The following is a 13892-nucleotide window of genomic DNA, read 5'->3' as shown; positions in this document are numbered from 1 at the left end:
CTCCAAAAATATTTCAAAACAAAAATCATTTCAACCCCACATCCTCTCTATATCTTTCCCTCTTCCCACCATCTTCATTCTCATAGAGAGAGAGAGATTGGGAGAGATTGGGAGAGATTGGGAGAGATATGGGGAAGAACAAAGTGTTGATAATTGGAGGAACAGGGTACTTGGGGAAGAGATTGGTGAGGGCAAGTTTGAGGTTAGGGTATCAAACCTATGTGTTACAAAGGCAAGAAATGGGCGTTGATATAGAGAAAGTGGAGCTTCTTTTGTCATTCAAGAGAGAAGGAGCCCATTTGGTTTGTGCTTCATTTAATGATCATAACAGCCTTGTTGAGGCTGTCAAGCTTGTGGATGTTGTCATTTCTGCTATCTCTGGTGTTCATATTAGATCTCATCATATTCTTCTTCAACTCAACCTTGTTCATGCCATCAAGGAGGCTCCAAATGTTAAGGTAACATTATATTTTGATTACTCGAAAGTGTTTTACGTCGTTTATAGGAACGATAATCACTACGGTTCTTCGTCGTTCATATTGATCTAAGCTTTTCGTTTTAGTGATGATTTGTATCGAATACAGATGAAATTAAGAGACATGAAAATAACGAACAAACTCCTTGAACTTTGCCAACCTGATATTAGTTAATAGTTCATATTTATCTGCAAAATTGATAGGTTGGTCTGTTCCATTCACTAAGAAGGTATATATGACTAGATATTCTGACCAATTTAGACTATTCAACTTTTCTCCGATTTGATTGGATTGGTTAAATTTTTTACAACTCCGAAAATTCAGTTGAATTTTGGGTTTTCTGAAGGTTTTGTAAAAACCTTCCTTTTATTCCTACTCTTAAATTTTTTAAATAAACTTGAAAAATACCTTTTAAATTTTCTTACAAATCTTCAAAAACATTTTTGAACTTTTTTAAAAAATAAAAAAATGTTATGGTTGGTAGTACTATGTTGTAAAAATACTCGTAAACTTTCATAACAATATTAAAAAATTTAGAGGTAATCTATGAGGTATTGATCGACATGGTAAGAATTTATTTAATTTTTTTATAAAAATAAAAAGATGTTAATGTATTTTTTAAAACATAATATTAATAGTAAAGATATTTTTAAACATTTTAAAAAAGTTAAAGGGTTTTAGTGAAATTTTTTCAAGTATAATTTTGAAATACTATTAAAAATTTAATACCGACGCTTTTCGTGAAACTTTTGAAAATTTATGGGTATTATTTTAGAAATTTGTAGGTATTTTTTTTATTAATTTAGCGGGTGATTGATTAAATATTTAGTTTATGTTATATTAAATAAGTATTTTTTTTTTCTCCAAAATTTAAGGTATTACATTTTATATATTAACATAATAAAAAAAAATTCATTATTTGTAATAATTATGTTTGGTGACTTTAGAAAGTCCGTCCAGCACCTAGAACAGGTATTATTTATTTATTTATTTATTTATTTAATTTAATTTAAATTTAGCATTATTTTTTCCACCATCCTTCACGTGTTGGATCTTGAAAATAAAAATTAATATTCGAACCAACAATAATAATAATTGAATTAAAAACTAAAATCCTAACCTATTCACCAACTTTTAGATTTAGTATTATTTTATCATTAATATAATTAATGTAAATAAAATAATCTTTTTATGTAAATTATTCGATATTTTTTGTTTGAATTTTCATTAAAATAAAATTTGAAATTATTTTTTATAGAGATTTTTACCGTCGGAGTTCGGGACCGACCCGGCGAGAATGAAGAACGCGATGGAGCCGGGGAGGGTGACGTTTGATGATAAAATGGTGGTGAGGAAAGCCATAGAAGAAGCTAAAATCCCTTTCACTTACATCTCTGCAAACTGTTTTGCTGGTTACTTTCTTGGTGGTTTATGTCAACCTGGCTTCATCCTTCCTTCCAAACATCATGTTTCTCTCCTTGGAGATGGCAATCAAAAAGGTTCTATACTCTCCGCTTTACGTATGCATGCATATATATATATATACTCTACACGTTAAATGAGGTTAGCTTAATTTGAGTAATAGAGAACTCGGTTTCAAAATATTTAGTGGGAGACACGTGTCAAGATATTGATTTACATATGGGATTCATGCGAGTCTTGTGGCAGCTTTTGAATCGTCCCACTAAATGTGTCAATCGTACCCTAGATCTTCATCATTAGTTTATAAGGTGCGGTGTATGTAGGGTCTCATATTCGAGACTAATTGAAACTTACCTTAAAGTTTGAAAGTCTAAATATAAATTTAGATTAGATAATTCTCTCTGCCGTCTATATAGGTTTAATATACCTTGATGCCACTCGGGTTGGGGTGCAAAACAAGGACATAGATATTTATTAAGATTCTCTCTACCATCTATGTAGGTCTAATATGCCTTGATCCCACTCGGGTCAAGGTGCAAGACAAGGACCTAGCATTATTAAGATTCTCTCTACCTTCTATGTAGGTCTAATATGTCTCAACCCCGCTCGGATCGGGGTGCAAAACAAGGACCTAGGCATTATTAAGATTCTCTCTACCGTCTATATAGGTCTAATATGTCTCAACCCCGCTTGGGTCGGGGTACAAGACAAGGACCTAGACATTTATTAAGATTCTCTCTACTGTCTATATAGGTCTATATGCCTCGATCCCATTCAGGTCAACGTGTAAGATAAGGACCTAGACATTTATTAAGATTCTCTCTACTGTCTATATCGGTCTAATATGTCTCGATCCCACTTAGATCAGGGTGCAACAACCTAGACATTTATTAAGATTTTGTCATTCTTGACACAATGGACTCGATCTCCGAATGTTTTTTTTTTTTTGTAGTTATTACATAACTTGTCTTATATGAACACTTTTCTTTTTCGTGGTAAATGGTGACAGCAATATACGTGGATGAAGACGACATTGCAACATACACCATGAAGATGATTGACGACCCTCGAACCCTAAACAAAACGGTGTACATAAGGCCACCCAAGAACATATTATCACAAAGAGAAGTCGTTGAGATTTGGGAGAAATTGATAGGAAAAGAGCTCACAAAGAGCTCCATTTCTGATCAAGAGTTTCTAGCTAACATGAAAGGTCAAGGCTATGCAGAGCAAGTGGGGCTAACTCACTATTATCATGTATGCTTTGAGGGATGTCTTGCCAACTTTGAAATAGGGGATGGTGCTGAAGAAGCTTGCAGTCTCTATCCAGAAGTTAGCTACACAAGTGTGGAGGAATACATGAAACGCTACGTTTAAGACCCAACATGCAAACACTAAAAATAAGCCAAACTTCATTTGGATTCATATAACATGAACAGAACTGAGGCATCAAATCATGTGTTAGAATTCATGCCAATGAAGCTTCCATTATTCTTAGGTCGTTATAAACTTTGTGTGTGGATCATAATCTACAATAATGTAAGATTATATTTACCTACGAGCTAATTATAATCATAAAATATGAATGTTACCACTCCTAAAAGGTCAAAAAATTTCTTTTGAACTATATAAAATCCAACGTAAGCTTGAAAAATGGAGTAAAAAGAACATTTTTGTTTTATTTTAACCAAATTCTATGTAATTTAGATTGCAAATTTAAAATCATTCAAATTTGACATATGATTTCAGTCTCAAGCAAATATCCTTACCTTGAGATATTTGATCAACAAAATAATCTGAATCTTGAATCTTACTCCCCTCGTAATTTCAAGAAATTCAGTGAATTGAAAATGAAGAGACCAAAATGGTCAAGGGAGGAACATTTTGATGAACTAAAACGAACATTTTAAAAGCGAAGTATAGAACAAAATAGTTTGAGTATGTCAATTTTTCAAACATTTTCAGTTTGGAAAGGACTGAGAAGTAAATGTGATGATGCTCATATCAATGTGTGCAAATGTTGGACGGTGGCAATAGGAACAAGAGAAATTATGCTCAAAGCTTTGAATATATAAATACATAAATAAAATTTTACCACTCCAAACAGTTACCCATATTGAAACTTTGGCCACCTGAAATGCAACAATCTCCTGTGAGAAAAAGGAGAGAGACATTAAACTTCATTCCCTTAGAATCAAGAAGCTGGTTTCTTTAATCAGCTTGATCCATGGGAAGAGCAGGAGAATCCACAACCTTAAAACATTCAAATACAAAAACATGTACACAGAACAAAAACAGAGACCACAGCCAAACATGCAGAAAGCAATTGATTATTTAATTAGTTGTTCCTTGAAATAGGATCTTTGTTCAGTATGGAACAATGATGGATTCAATCAGCTCCTGAAGTGGAGCCAGCTCCCTTTTGTCGATCAAACCAAACTCCTGGACAAATCACACAGTATGTGTTAAAACCAATGATCTTAATTGCAATAGGAGAATTTAGAAAGAGATGTATATAAATTCTATTGGCAGAGCTTCTTAATCACTGAGTCAATATGTTCAAGAACCGATCATATTCATAAAATTCCTGCCTAGACTCTATAATTCCAAGACACAATTATGTAATAGATTGATAGAGATGTATCAACTTCATTCGGTGCAATAGAAAATTTAACTACCCAAGCCCACTGCTAGCAGATATTGTCCTCTTTGAGCTTTTCCTCAAATGTTTTTAATACGCGTCTGCTAGGGAGAGTTTTTCACACCCTTACAAAGAATGCTTTGTTCTTCTCCCCAACCGATGTGGGATCTCACAATCCACCCCCTTCGAGGTCCAGCATCCTCACTGGCACTCGTTCTCTTCTCCAATCAATGTGGGACCCCCAATCCACCCCCCCTTCGGGACTCGGCCTCTTCGTTGGCACATCACCCGGTGTCTAGCTCTGATACCATTTGTAACGGCCCACCCTTCCTCCCTCACAAGACAAGGAAAACCTGTAGTTGCCGATCTACTTGGTATTCCTTTTAGGCTTCCACTCAATGTTTTTAAAACGCATCAGCTAAGGAAAGGTTTCCACACCCTTATAAAGAATGTTTCATTCTCCCCTCCAATCGAGGTGGTATCTCGCAGAAAACAACCAACCCACAAAACTACAAATAACCGTATAAACTACATATGTCCAAAGACAACCGAAATAATAAAGAAAAAAAAAACCTTGTTTAAATTCAAGGAAACAAACTGCCAGTAAAATGTTGGAAGAGAGCTAATACAGTAGTGTCTTCTTGATTTGTAAACTGATATTATACCGTGAAAGAGATAGAGAGAATGTTTTGTAAAAAATGAAACTACTAGTAGCAATAATAAATTATAAAAATAAGCTGATTTGAACGAGTGACTTACATGTGTAAAAAGTATGAAATGCTTGAAGCACGTATTTAAATGTGCCTCCTCCTTAAGACTCACAATTTTCTGAAAGTGAGAGTGATAAATGTGGGCATATACACGGAATAACCTTTTGAATATCGTCTTCACAACCTCCTTGAAGTTGGCAGGAAATGGTGTACCTAAAAGAGGACATTGAACAATAAATAAGAATAAGACTGGAAACGGGAAGTTTTTTAGTAAACAAGACCGTTGATTACCAAGCTTCTGAGGGAATATTGATTCTTCATCAAGCTGAGATTCAATCCAATCCATTAAATATTCCACATATTTTGGAGCAGAGACCTCAATAGGCTTTTTGATTTGTACACCATCAGCCCACCTATACTCATACCTGTAAAATTTTAATTCAAGTTATTTCAGAAGAGGGAAAGACGCAAAAAGAAAACAGAAAAACTTCAAATACAAACTAACTTAATGCTTATAAGGAAATTGGATAACTAAGCCCCACATTCATACATCAAAATAGGCATAATTTCTTGATATGGACAGAGTTTTGAATGATCTAGGTAAAAACTGAAACCATATTTAGCTGTTCAAATAAAACATGTCAAACAAAGAGAATGTCATTCAAATGCAAGGATATCATATTACCATGTGCAGATACAAACCCTACCTCATACTCAAAAGTTTAACATCTAAATTTATTGCAACTACTAGTAGTAGAATCAGCAAACGAGAGAATGACCCTCAAAATATACAATTTTTCTTTTTATAAATCAACAATCATATAACAGTAAACAATATTCCAAATTGAGATAATCCTGCATTTAGAAAGCATGATAAGTTACTCTAGATAACTGCAGTCACACAAACAAGTAAAAAAATAAAAAATAAAAAATAAAATAAAAAAAAAAAGAAGTTAGAAACAATAAATAGTTTGTCTCGTACAGAGGAAATTCTAAAATCGAACTAAACTAATTTGTGTTAAACATCAGATAAAACTTGACTATTTCTCCAGTTTCCCTTACTTTGGTCCTGCAGTCATTGTAGGACAATTCTCTGGACTACAGAACTCTGTGAGGGTACCATATAGCAAATTCACCTGGTTGAAGAAATCCACAGCTGAAATAAAATATAAACAGCATGTTAGATATTGATTTCACATAAGAGATCCTGGCTGAATAGAAATGGTAAATAAATATTTTAACATGTTCTGTGTAATCTAGATAAAGAATGTAACATTATTCATTAAGCACATGGAGAGAAGAAAGCGTTTATGAGAGAAATAATAAGCAGAAGGGATTATGATACATGAGAACTGTAGAAAAAATTACCAAAATTTGAAAACCATTGAACAATTCATAGAAAAAGATTTATTCCCGAAGGGAAAAAAGGGTTGGAGAAAAAAAAAAATAAAGAAGGCAGAATCTACAACTTACTGTTTACAGCCAGCCATTCATTCAAATCCTCCCCAGTTGGGAGTCTCACTGCTTCCCTCAAATTTCCACTACCAAGTGTGGCATCGATATGCTTTTTGAGTTGAGCCCCCTGCAATTAGATAAAAACATCAATGAAACACTCATCAAGAGAAGCTATCATAAAAGAGGACTTTCACATAAGTCAAAAGGGAAACACTTTTTGGTGACCCACATTTAGAACAAAAAGATATATCATAGCTCAACCTAGAACTTTGATAAACGCCAGACTAATCAAAATTAGATAAAATAAAACACAACCTATCGTCGATTTTTTTTTTTTTTTTTTTTTTTTTTTTTTTTGTTGATAGGAAACAACTACATTGATTAAATGAAATGATACGATGAGAACCCATCCAAAGAGAAAACAAAATATTTCTCCAATTGAATAAATGATTATTTAAGCCGTAATACTTAAAAAGATTCATATTTTTACACCAACTGAAAGCGTTAAAAACTAAAATCTCAAAGACTTTAGTCGAGAATCTTTCTTTGCCATGAAAATTTCTTGAGTTTCTTACGTGCCAAAGCTTAAAACTAACTGCCCACACTATGTTAAACAAAATCCTTTGTTGATGTGAAAGAAGATTTTGTCAACAGCAACCTTAACCAACAAACCGCAGGACTTCGATGGAGGACCAACACACCATCCAAAAGAACCGAAAAGCTCAGACCAAATTTTTTATGTACGGGAGCGGTGGAAAATAAGTGGCTCTGTATTTCACTAGCTTTCTTACAAAGATAGCACCAGTTTGGATATAGATTAAATCAGGGACATCTTTTTTGCAATCTATCGTTTCTGTAGAGGATGAGTGGCTAATAATCTAGCAAAGAAGGAACTTGATCCTTCTTAGGGAGGGGAACTTCCAAATCTTTTGATAAAGCTCCTTAGATGGTAAACAATTTCAAGACACAAGGTTTGTGACTATCAATTTTGTGGAAAAGGTTCTTATCTGTCGAGAGCCCACGCCCATTGGTCTTGTCAATCTATAAGATGAACAGATGGGGATAAGCTGGATTAAAGAGGCCCATTCCACGATTTCTACTTCGTTGAAAATCCCTCTAAAATTCAAAGTCAAGGAGCTGGAAAATACAACATTAAAATTATTTGACCCTGGTAATTGAGATTTATTAACTCAGTTTATTTACAAGAAACAGTAGTAAGCCAGTTGACTAAGGTGGTTAACCGGGAGCCCAAACTCCTGAAAAAAACTTGAGTGCAAAAAGGCCATCCAGGTTTGCATGACAAAGAACCACATTTCTTGCGTTGGGACCATGGTAACCTAAAATTGGGCATAACCACCCATTGATACATAAAAATTGTATCCTAGTCCACAGTTCAGATAGCTTTATAGAAGTCCAAATGAAAACATCTAATATCCTTTCCAACAAAATTTTCTGAAATAAAAATTATAATTACAGTTGAGGTCTCAACCTTTTAAATCATGTAGCCTATTACACATGAACGATATATCTTCAGAAGACCTCACAAGAAGCTGAGTAGACAGCGTCAACATAAAGATTCTTCCTTCTTTTCCTCACTTTTTGAAATATACATATAAAAATGCCACAATCTAGTCTCTAATAAGGAATCACCCTAAGGGAAAGCAAGATTCGGATTACCTTCTTGATCGAATATCTCAAGGCAAGAACACTTGTTTGAGATTCAAATCACTCCACAAGCAAGGTCGATCATGTCAAACTTTAATGATTCTAAACATGCAATCTAAACTACATAGAATTGCAAAGAAACTTACCCCTTGGCTACTAAAGAAAAGGTAAAAACACTTACCATAATGATAAGGATCCCTCCAAAGAAAAGTAAAATTTAAATTACCTTGTTGATCAAATATTTCAAGGTAAGAACACTTGTTTGAGATTCGAATCACTCCACAAGCAAGATCGTTCATGTCAAGCTTGAATGATTCTAAACATGTAATCTAAACTACATAAAATTGCAAAGAAACTTAACCATTAACTAAAGGAAAGCACAAATGATCTTTTTACTACACTTTTCAAATCTACTTTATAAAGACAACATACGTGGGTTTGTATAGCCTGAAAATGAAAACCCTTGATCTTCCATGAGGTAGTTCAAGAGTTGTAACTTTCATACTTTATGACCATAATTAACCCCTATGTAAATGTAACCTCAAAGTAAATAAAAGAATTAAGTACATTAAAAAAAACACCATAATTCTAGATCATCACCCACCCAAATTTGTAGGCATCCAAGAATAAACAAAGCTTGATTCTTTTTTAACGTGGCATGAATTGTAACATCTTGTGATAATTTGAACAACATTTTTCATTACATTTTCCTTGAAGTTTATATTGCATGATTGATGTCTTAGTTCATATCAGTCTCCCTTAAAAAAATTCATAAAAATATACCCAATTCAAACAAATTTCAGAGGGGATATACTTCCGAAAGAATTAAAAATTGTCACGTTCCATCACACTCCATGGTTAAGGTTCGGGAATCATGAGAAATTCTTAACTTTGTCATGTAGTGAGAAACATCACTCCTTTTAATATCTCTTCCTTTCTTCTTTCTTCGGACCAATATCTTAACCTAAAACAAGACCCTTCCAGAAAGGCTAGAAGGCATGATAACGATTCCCCAAATAATGAAAGGATTCAATATGCAATTCAAGGAGACCACTAGCTTCCCTGGTCACCCCTTTATTAACAAATCAAGAGTGTTAATTTATTTAAAATCATTTACATTCAAATAATCAATGAAATAAATAAATAAAAATTAATTAATTAAAAAAAAAAAAAAAAAAAAAAAAAAAAAAAAAAAAACTCAATGTTTGTTTCAGAAGTAATAAGGAGGCCAAACCTTACTCCCCGATGGTGCACTCTTCTTGGGGCGAAAAGTCCTTTGATTTCTGCTGCAACACAAAATTTTGGGATGGATTATAAACAGCATATGTGATTGGGGCATAAATAGCACGCAAACACCAACATTAATGACAAGCTTTCATTGAATCACAAAATTAAGATGTCATGACATTGATAGAATAGTGAGAGCAACAAAAGAGATAAAAGTAATAATTGTAGCAGAGGTTTGACAGTGCAAGGTTCATACTTTTAGCATTCCAAGTAATGCTAAGCCACCGCCTATAGTTCACACTATTCTTGTTATCTGGGACTCTTCTTAAAAAGTAAAATCAAGCATCATAATCCTAACTAGATTCTTTCTAACCTTCTAACCCTCAGATAAGTATTCCTATTTACGCGTTCTAAAGACGATAAATAAACTTGACCTTGTTATTGATGGGGAAAAGTACCAAATTGATGAGAAAATATGATATCAACCAACTCAAGACCAAAGAAGTTTATGACAAGCTACTCCAATTGAAATGACTAACCAAGAAATAATTGTAATTACGAAATAGCTCAGAGAGACAGCCTCTATAAAAGCCCAAAAATTTAAGAGTCTCCTATTTTCTTCCCAATTCCAGTCTTTGTACTCAAAATCTAACATACCTAAGATCTATAAACTATATGAAAGAAATTCAACTCAGTCGAATTTCCAACCAAGTAGATTATCTTCCTAAATAACAAGTACTCCATCCCATCATAATCTTATTTTTCTGACATAACGTCTATCTTATTCCCTTAACTATTTGGAAAGCTTTCCAGCCACAACTTATCAACATCTTCAAAACCTAAAATTTTTAACGCTTAGCCATGATATTTATGTAGCTTAAATGTAAATTGCAGAGAAATAGGTTACAATTCCTCCAAATGCTTAGCATGCTGATCTTGTCGATTAAACACGCCACAACCATTAAAATTTGGTGGAACCATTCCACGAAGCAATTGAAAACTCTGAATTTCACATTGTCACTGTGAGTATTATGTTATGTTTCTGTATCGATAATCTCGGTTGGTAGAACTCTTTCTTCCTCCTGAGTAATAGACCATTTATTCTAAAATAATTCTTTAATTCTTCCCAGAAGGAAAGCTTCCTGCACTACGCTCAACTACCTAACCACAAAACGCCCCATCTTTACAATTGGGACTGGTGTGAATTACTAATTTGTTGCATCTTAAATCAAGAGGCAAATTGTCAATCACTGACAGCTTTTCACGCACTCAAAATGAACACGGGGTAATTTAGAAGGAAAATGAATAATTACCGACAGAGCGCCGATACGGAATTGTGGCAGAACAATCAATCCAAATAATAGTAATAATAAATAAATAAATTAGCTGCTTCTCACAAAGAGATATGAACCGAATTTCACAGGACAAAGACAAGCACGAACGATACGGCTATCAGATACAAATCAAGCATACATAAATCGAAATCAACTCACACACAAGACGCATCTGCACATGCATGACGAACGAATACGTTAACTAAAAATCAAGATGCTCAAATCGCATCAGAAAAATACTCAAAATGTAATAAACAAGACAGCAGATCTGATGAAGCTGAAAGAGAAAATCGGAGAATCGTAATCAAACAATCAAAATCAAGAAACCAACTGAATTCCGTTTCATCAGAAAGAAGGAAAACAAACGAGAAAGAGAAGGAAATTGATCGCTTCGTTAAGGAAATTTTCCATGAAAGATCGTCAATGATTTCAACTTACCTGCCTAGACCGAAGAGACTCATCGCTTCAGAGAAGGAAGAACGAGCGCACAAGAGAAAAGCTCGATTTCTGGTCTTCGCGTTGTGTCGTTGGGTTGAAGAAGAAAGGGAAATAAAAAATAATAAATAATAAATAATAAATAATAAATAATAAATAATAAATAATAAATAATAACACTAACTTTTGTCTTTTTGCACGATTTTCCCTTTAATTTCGGAGAATCTAAAACATGGCCCCGGTAATTGTTTCCACCTTTTACTGTGATTCCACTATTTTTCTTTTCTTTTTTTTTTTTTCTATTAAATTTTATTTCAAATTAATTTTGAAATACCAATTTTACCCTCCATTTAAAAAAATATATTTTTTTAAAATTTCAAAAATTCTTTAAATTTTAAAAATATCTTAAACTTCAAAATAATAATAATAATAATAATAATAATAAATAATTCAAAAATATCTTTAACCCCTTAATATATGAACGGCATCGTTAATACTATATTACACGGTTAATATATGAACGGTATAGTTTATACTATGAATAGGTTTGGATTTTAATTTTTTAATTTTTTAATATTTTAATATTTTAGGGAAAATAATGAGAAGTTTAAATTTAAAAAATATAAATAAATAAATGAGACATTTTTTTTACAGTGGAGTTGGATATGAACCACGACCAACGAATTTTCATACCTCAAGGTTAAGCTACCACAAATCTTATGTGAACTCATCAAAGAAAATTCTAGAAGATGTTGGAGACCTCCCATGCATAGTTTAACTTCAAAAAAGAGATGAATTAAATGCACTTTAAGTGCATTTATTGAACTAATTATGAAACTAGTATGACTAATATGTACCTTTCATTCATTGTACTATTTAATTATAGTTTACCTATTTGTTTGTGATATTTAAGGTAGTTTTAAATATAGGAGTCAAGGTTATATTGTAACCCACGTTACCATATTCCACCCTTAACTAGCTACTTTAATAGGGAAGTTATGGTATTTCTCATTTACTAGCCTATTTAATCTGAGAGTTATGTATGACATAAGTTAAGGTTGTAAAGGTTATATAAAGTTTTTTTTTTTCTTTGATTAGACATCAGATTTTAGAATTAAGAATAGAATGCAGTGTTTAGAACTTGCATGATAGAGTCATTCAAGTGATATTAATCAAACCTTTTGTGGAGTAATTCGAATCACTGATTTTCTTTACTTTTATTTTGATTATCAATGTAATCCGTCCCACTTTCTTGGGTTGATTTCCATAACAGAGTTGGACCGATGGAAGATAATTTTTTTTATTTTTTTTAATATATAAATTTACGCCTAAATTTATTAAAAATGAAACAATATATTATTATAAGTTATATAATATTGTAAAGTATTTAATATATAAAATTTATAATAATAATTAAGATTAAATTAAATATTTAATTTGTATGTTAGAAAGAGAATATAAAATATTATATAAAATATATAAATTATTGACTTTCTATTTTTTAATTAAATTATTATTATTATAATATTTTTTTATTTTAACAAATTTGATGGGAGAAATTGAAGCTTTTGAAATTAGAAAGTGAGACATAATATTGGTTAAAAAAAATTTATACTCACTGAAATTTGATTGATGACCTCTCTAATGGAGAATTCAAATATTATATAAATAACTAAAATCGGATGAAATTCAAATATTTAATATTTTAAAATCGGTTGGATCATCTGAAGTGTCGGTTGTAGTGTAGAATCATATCTTTGATCGTCTCTTATTGCACGACTTCCACTATGAAAGAATTCAGGTAGTCATTCTTCTCTTGCTAAGTTGCTGCTCCTCGAGATCTTTTTGTAATTTTCTTTTAAGTCTTTCGTTCTTTTTGAATCGGCATAAAACATAATCTGAATCTACCGCTTGTTGTATCGAATCTTGATGTAAGCTATATTCATGCATAATCCATTCGCCATGATGCTCGGGCAACTGGACATTCTCGTACCTAAAATGTATTCAATGACTTAAATGTTCCAAGGACACAAACATAAGGTTAAAGATTCTAACAAAAATTGAAATCAAAATGACAGAACGAACCTAAAGCGTTTGCAATAGCCGATTATTGTTTTATCGGTTTTGGTAGCAAAAATTGGACTGGCCGAGTTCTCGCCACTCCATGTACCGTTGGCCAAGCCGACCTTGCGGTTGATATGCGCCGACAAACGTCCAGAGTTATTGGTGGACCTCTTGAGTTTGGTGAAGAAATAGAGATCTTCGCAGTCGGTGCCTCCAAAACGTAGCCAGATTTTCCATGGCTCTATTTCTCCATAAAGATCAGAGTCCAAGACTGCACGTTTGAAATATGGTTGGCCGTGAATCTTCCAATATAGATATTGAAGAAGCTGTTGATCAGTAGGTCTGAATCTCACTCCCACAGGCAAGAGAAGGCGATCATGAGAATCCATTAGTATTTGAGAAAGACTCTGTAAATGTATTTGTGGTGAATGTATTTCTTGATATTCTTGGAATGAGCTTTTAT

General features: G+C 32.8%; 3 protein-coding genes across 5 annotated transcripts; 1 reads left to right on the top strand and 2 right to left on the bottom strand.

Annotated features, from left to right (window-relative positions):
- Positions 1-77: 77 nt before the first annotated feature.
- LOC111811889 (bifunctional pinoresinol-lariciresinol reductase 2) lies at positions 78-3456 on the top strand. The gene is made up of 3 exons (XM_023698938.2): positions 78-458; positions 1735-1975; positions 2908-3456. The coding sequence occupies exons 1-3, from the start codon at positions 129-131 to the stop codon at positions 3273-3275; spliced, it is 939 nt and encodes a 312-aa protein (XP_023554706.2). The 5' UTR covers positions 78-128; the 3' UTR covers positions 3276-3456.
- A 491-nt stretch (positions 3457-3947) lies between these two features.
- Positions 3948-11496, bottom strand: LOC111811890 (MOB kinase activator-like 1A). 3 transcript variants are annotated; one of them, XM_023698940.2, is made up of 7 exons: positions 11369-11496; positions 9604-9652; positions 6723-6831; positions 6312-6405; positions 5541-5674; positions 5299-5462; positions 3948-4340 (listed from the first exon to the last, which is right to left on the bottom strand). In XM_023698940.2, the coding sequence occupies exons 1-7, from the start codon at positions 11389-11391 to the stop codon at positions 4266-4268; spliced, it is 648 nt and encodes a 215-aa protein (XP_023554708.1). In that variant the 5' UTR covers positions 11392-11496; the 3' UTR covers positions 3948-4265. The 3 variants fall into 3 exon arrangements, with proteins under 3 accessions (XP_023554708.1, XP_023554707.1, XP_086974149.1); XM_023698939.2 differs by having other exon boundaries at positions 9604-9655; positions 11369-11406; XM_087118023.1 differs by having other exon boundaries at positions 5299-5674; positions 9604-9655; positions 11369-11493.
- Positions 11497-13162: 1666 nt separating this feature from the next.
- On the bottom strand, positions 13163-13818 carry LOC111776336 (NAC domain-containing protein JA2L-like). The gene is made up of 2 exons (XM_023655766.2): positions 13451-13818; positions 13163-13358 (listed from the first exon to the last, which is right to left on the bottom strand). The coding sequence occupies exons 1-2, from the start codon at positions 13816-13818 to the stop codon at positions 13163-13165; spliced, it is 564 nt and encodes a 187-aa protein (XP_023511534.2).
- Between the last annotated feature and the right edge of the window lie 74 nt (positions 13819-13892).

Source organism: Cucurbita pepo, chromosome 15, assembly GCF_057944985.1.
Source record: "Cucurbita pepo subsp. pepo isolate OVF chromosome 15, ASM5794498v1, whole genome shotgun sequence".
Classification (NCBI taxonomy): Eukaryota; Viridiplantae; Streptophyta; class Magnoliopsida; order Cucurbitales; family Cucurbitaceae; genus Cucurbita; species Cucurbita pepo.
The sequence above is the reverse complement of the archived record's forward strand: the minus strand, read 5'-3'. Positions and strand labels throughout refer to the sequence as shown.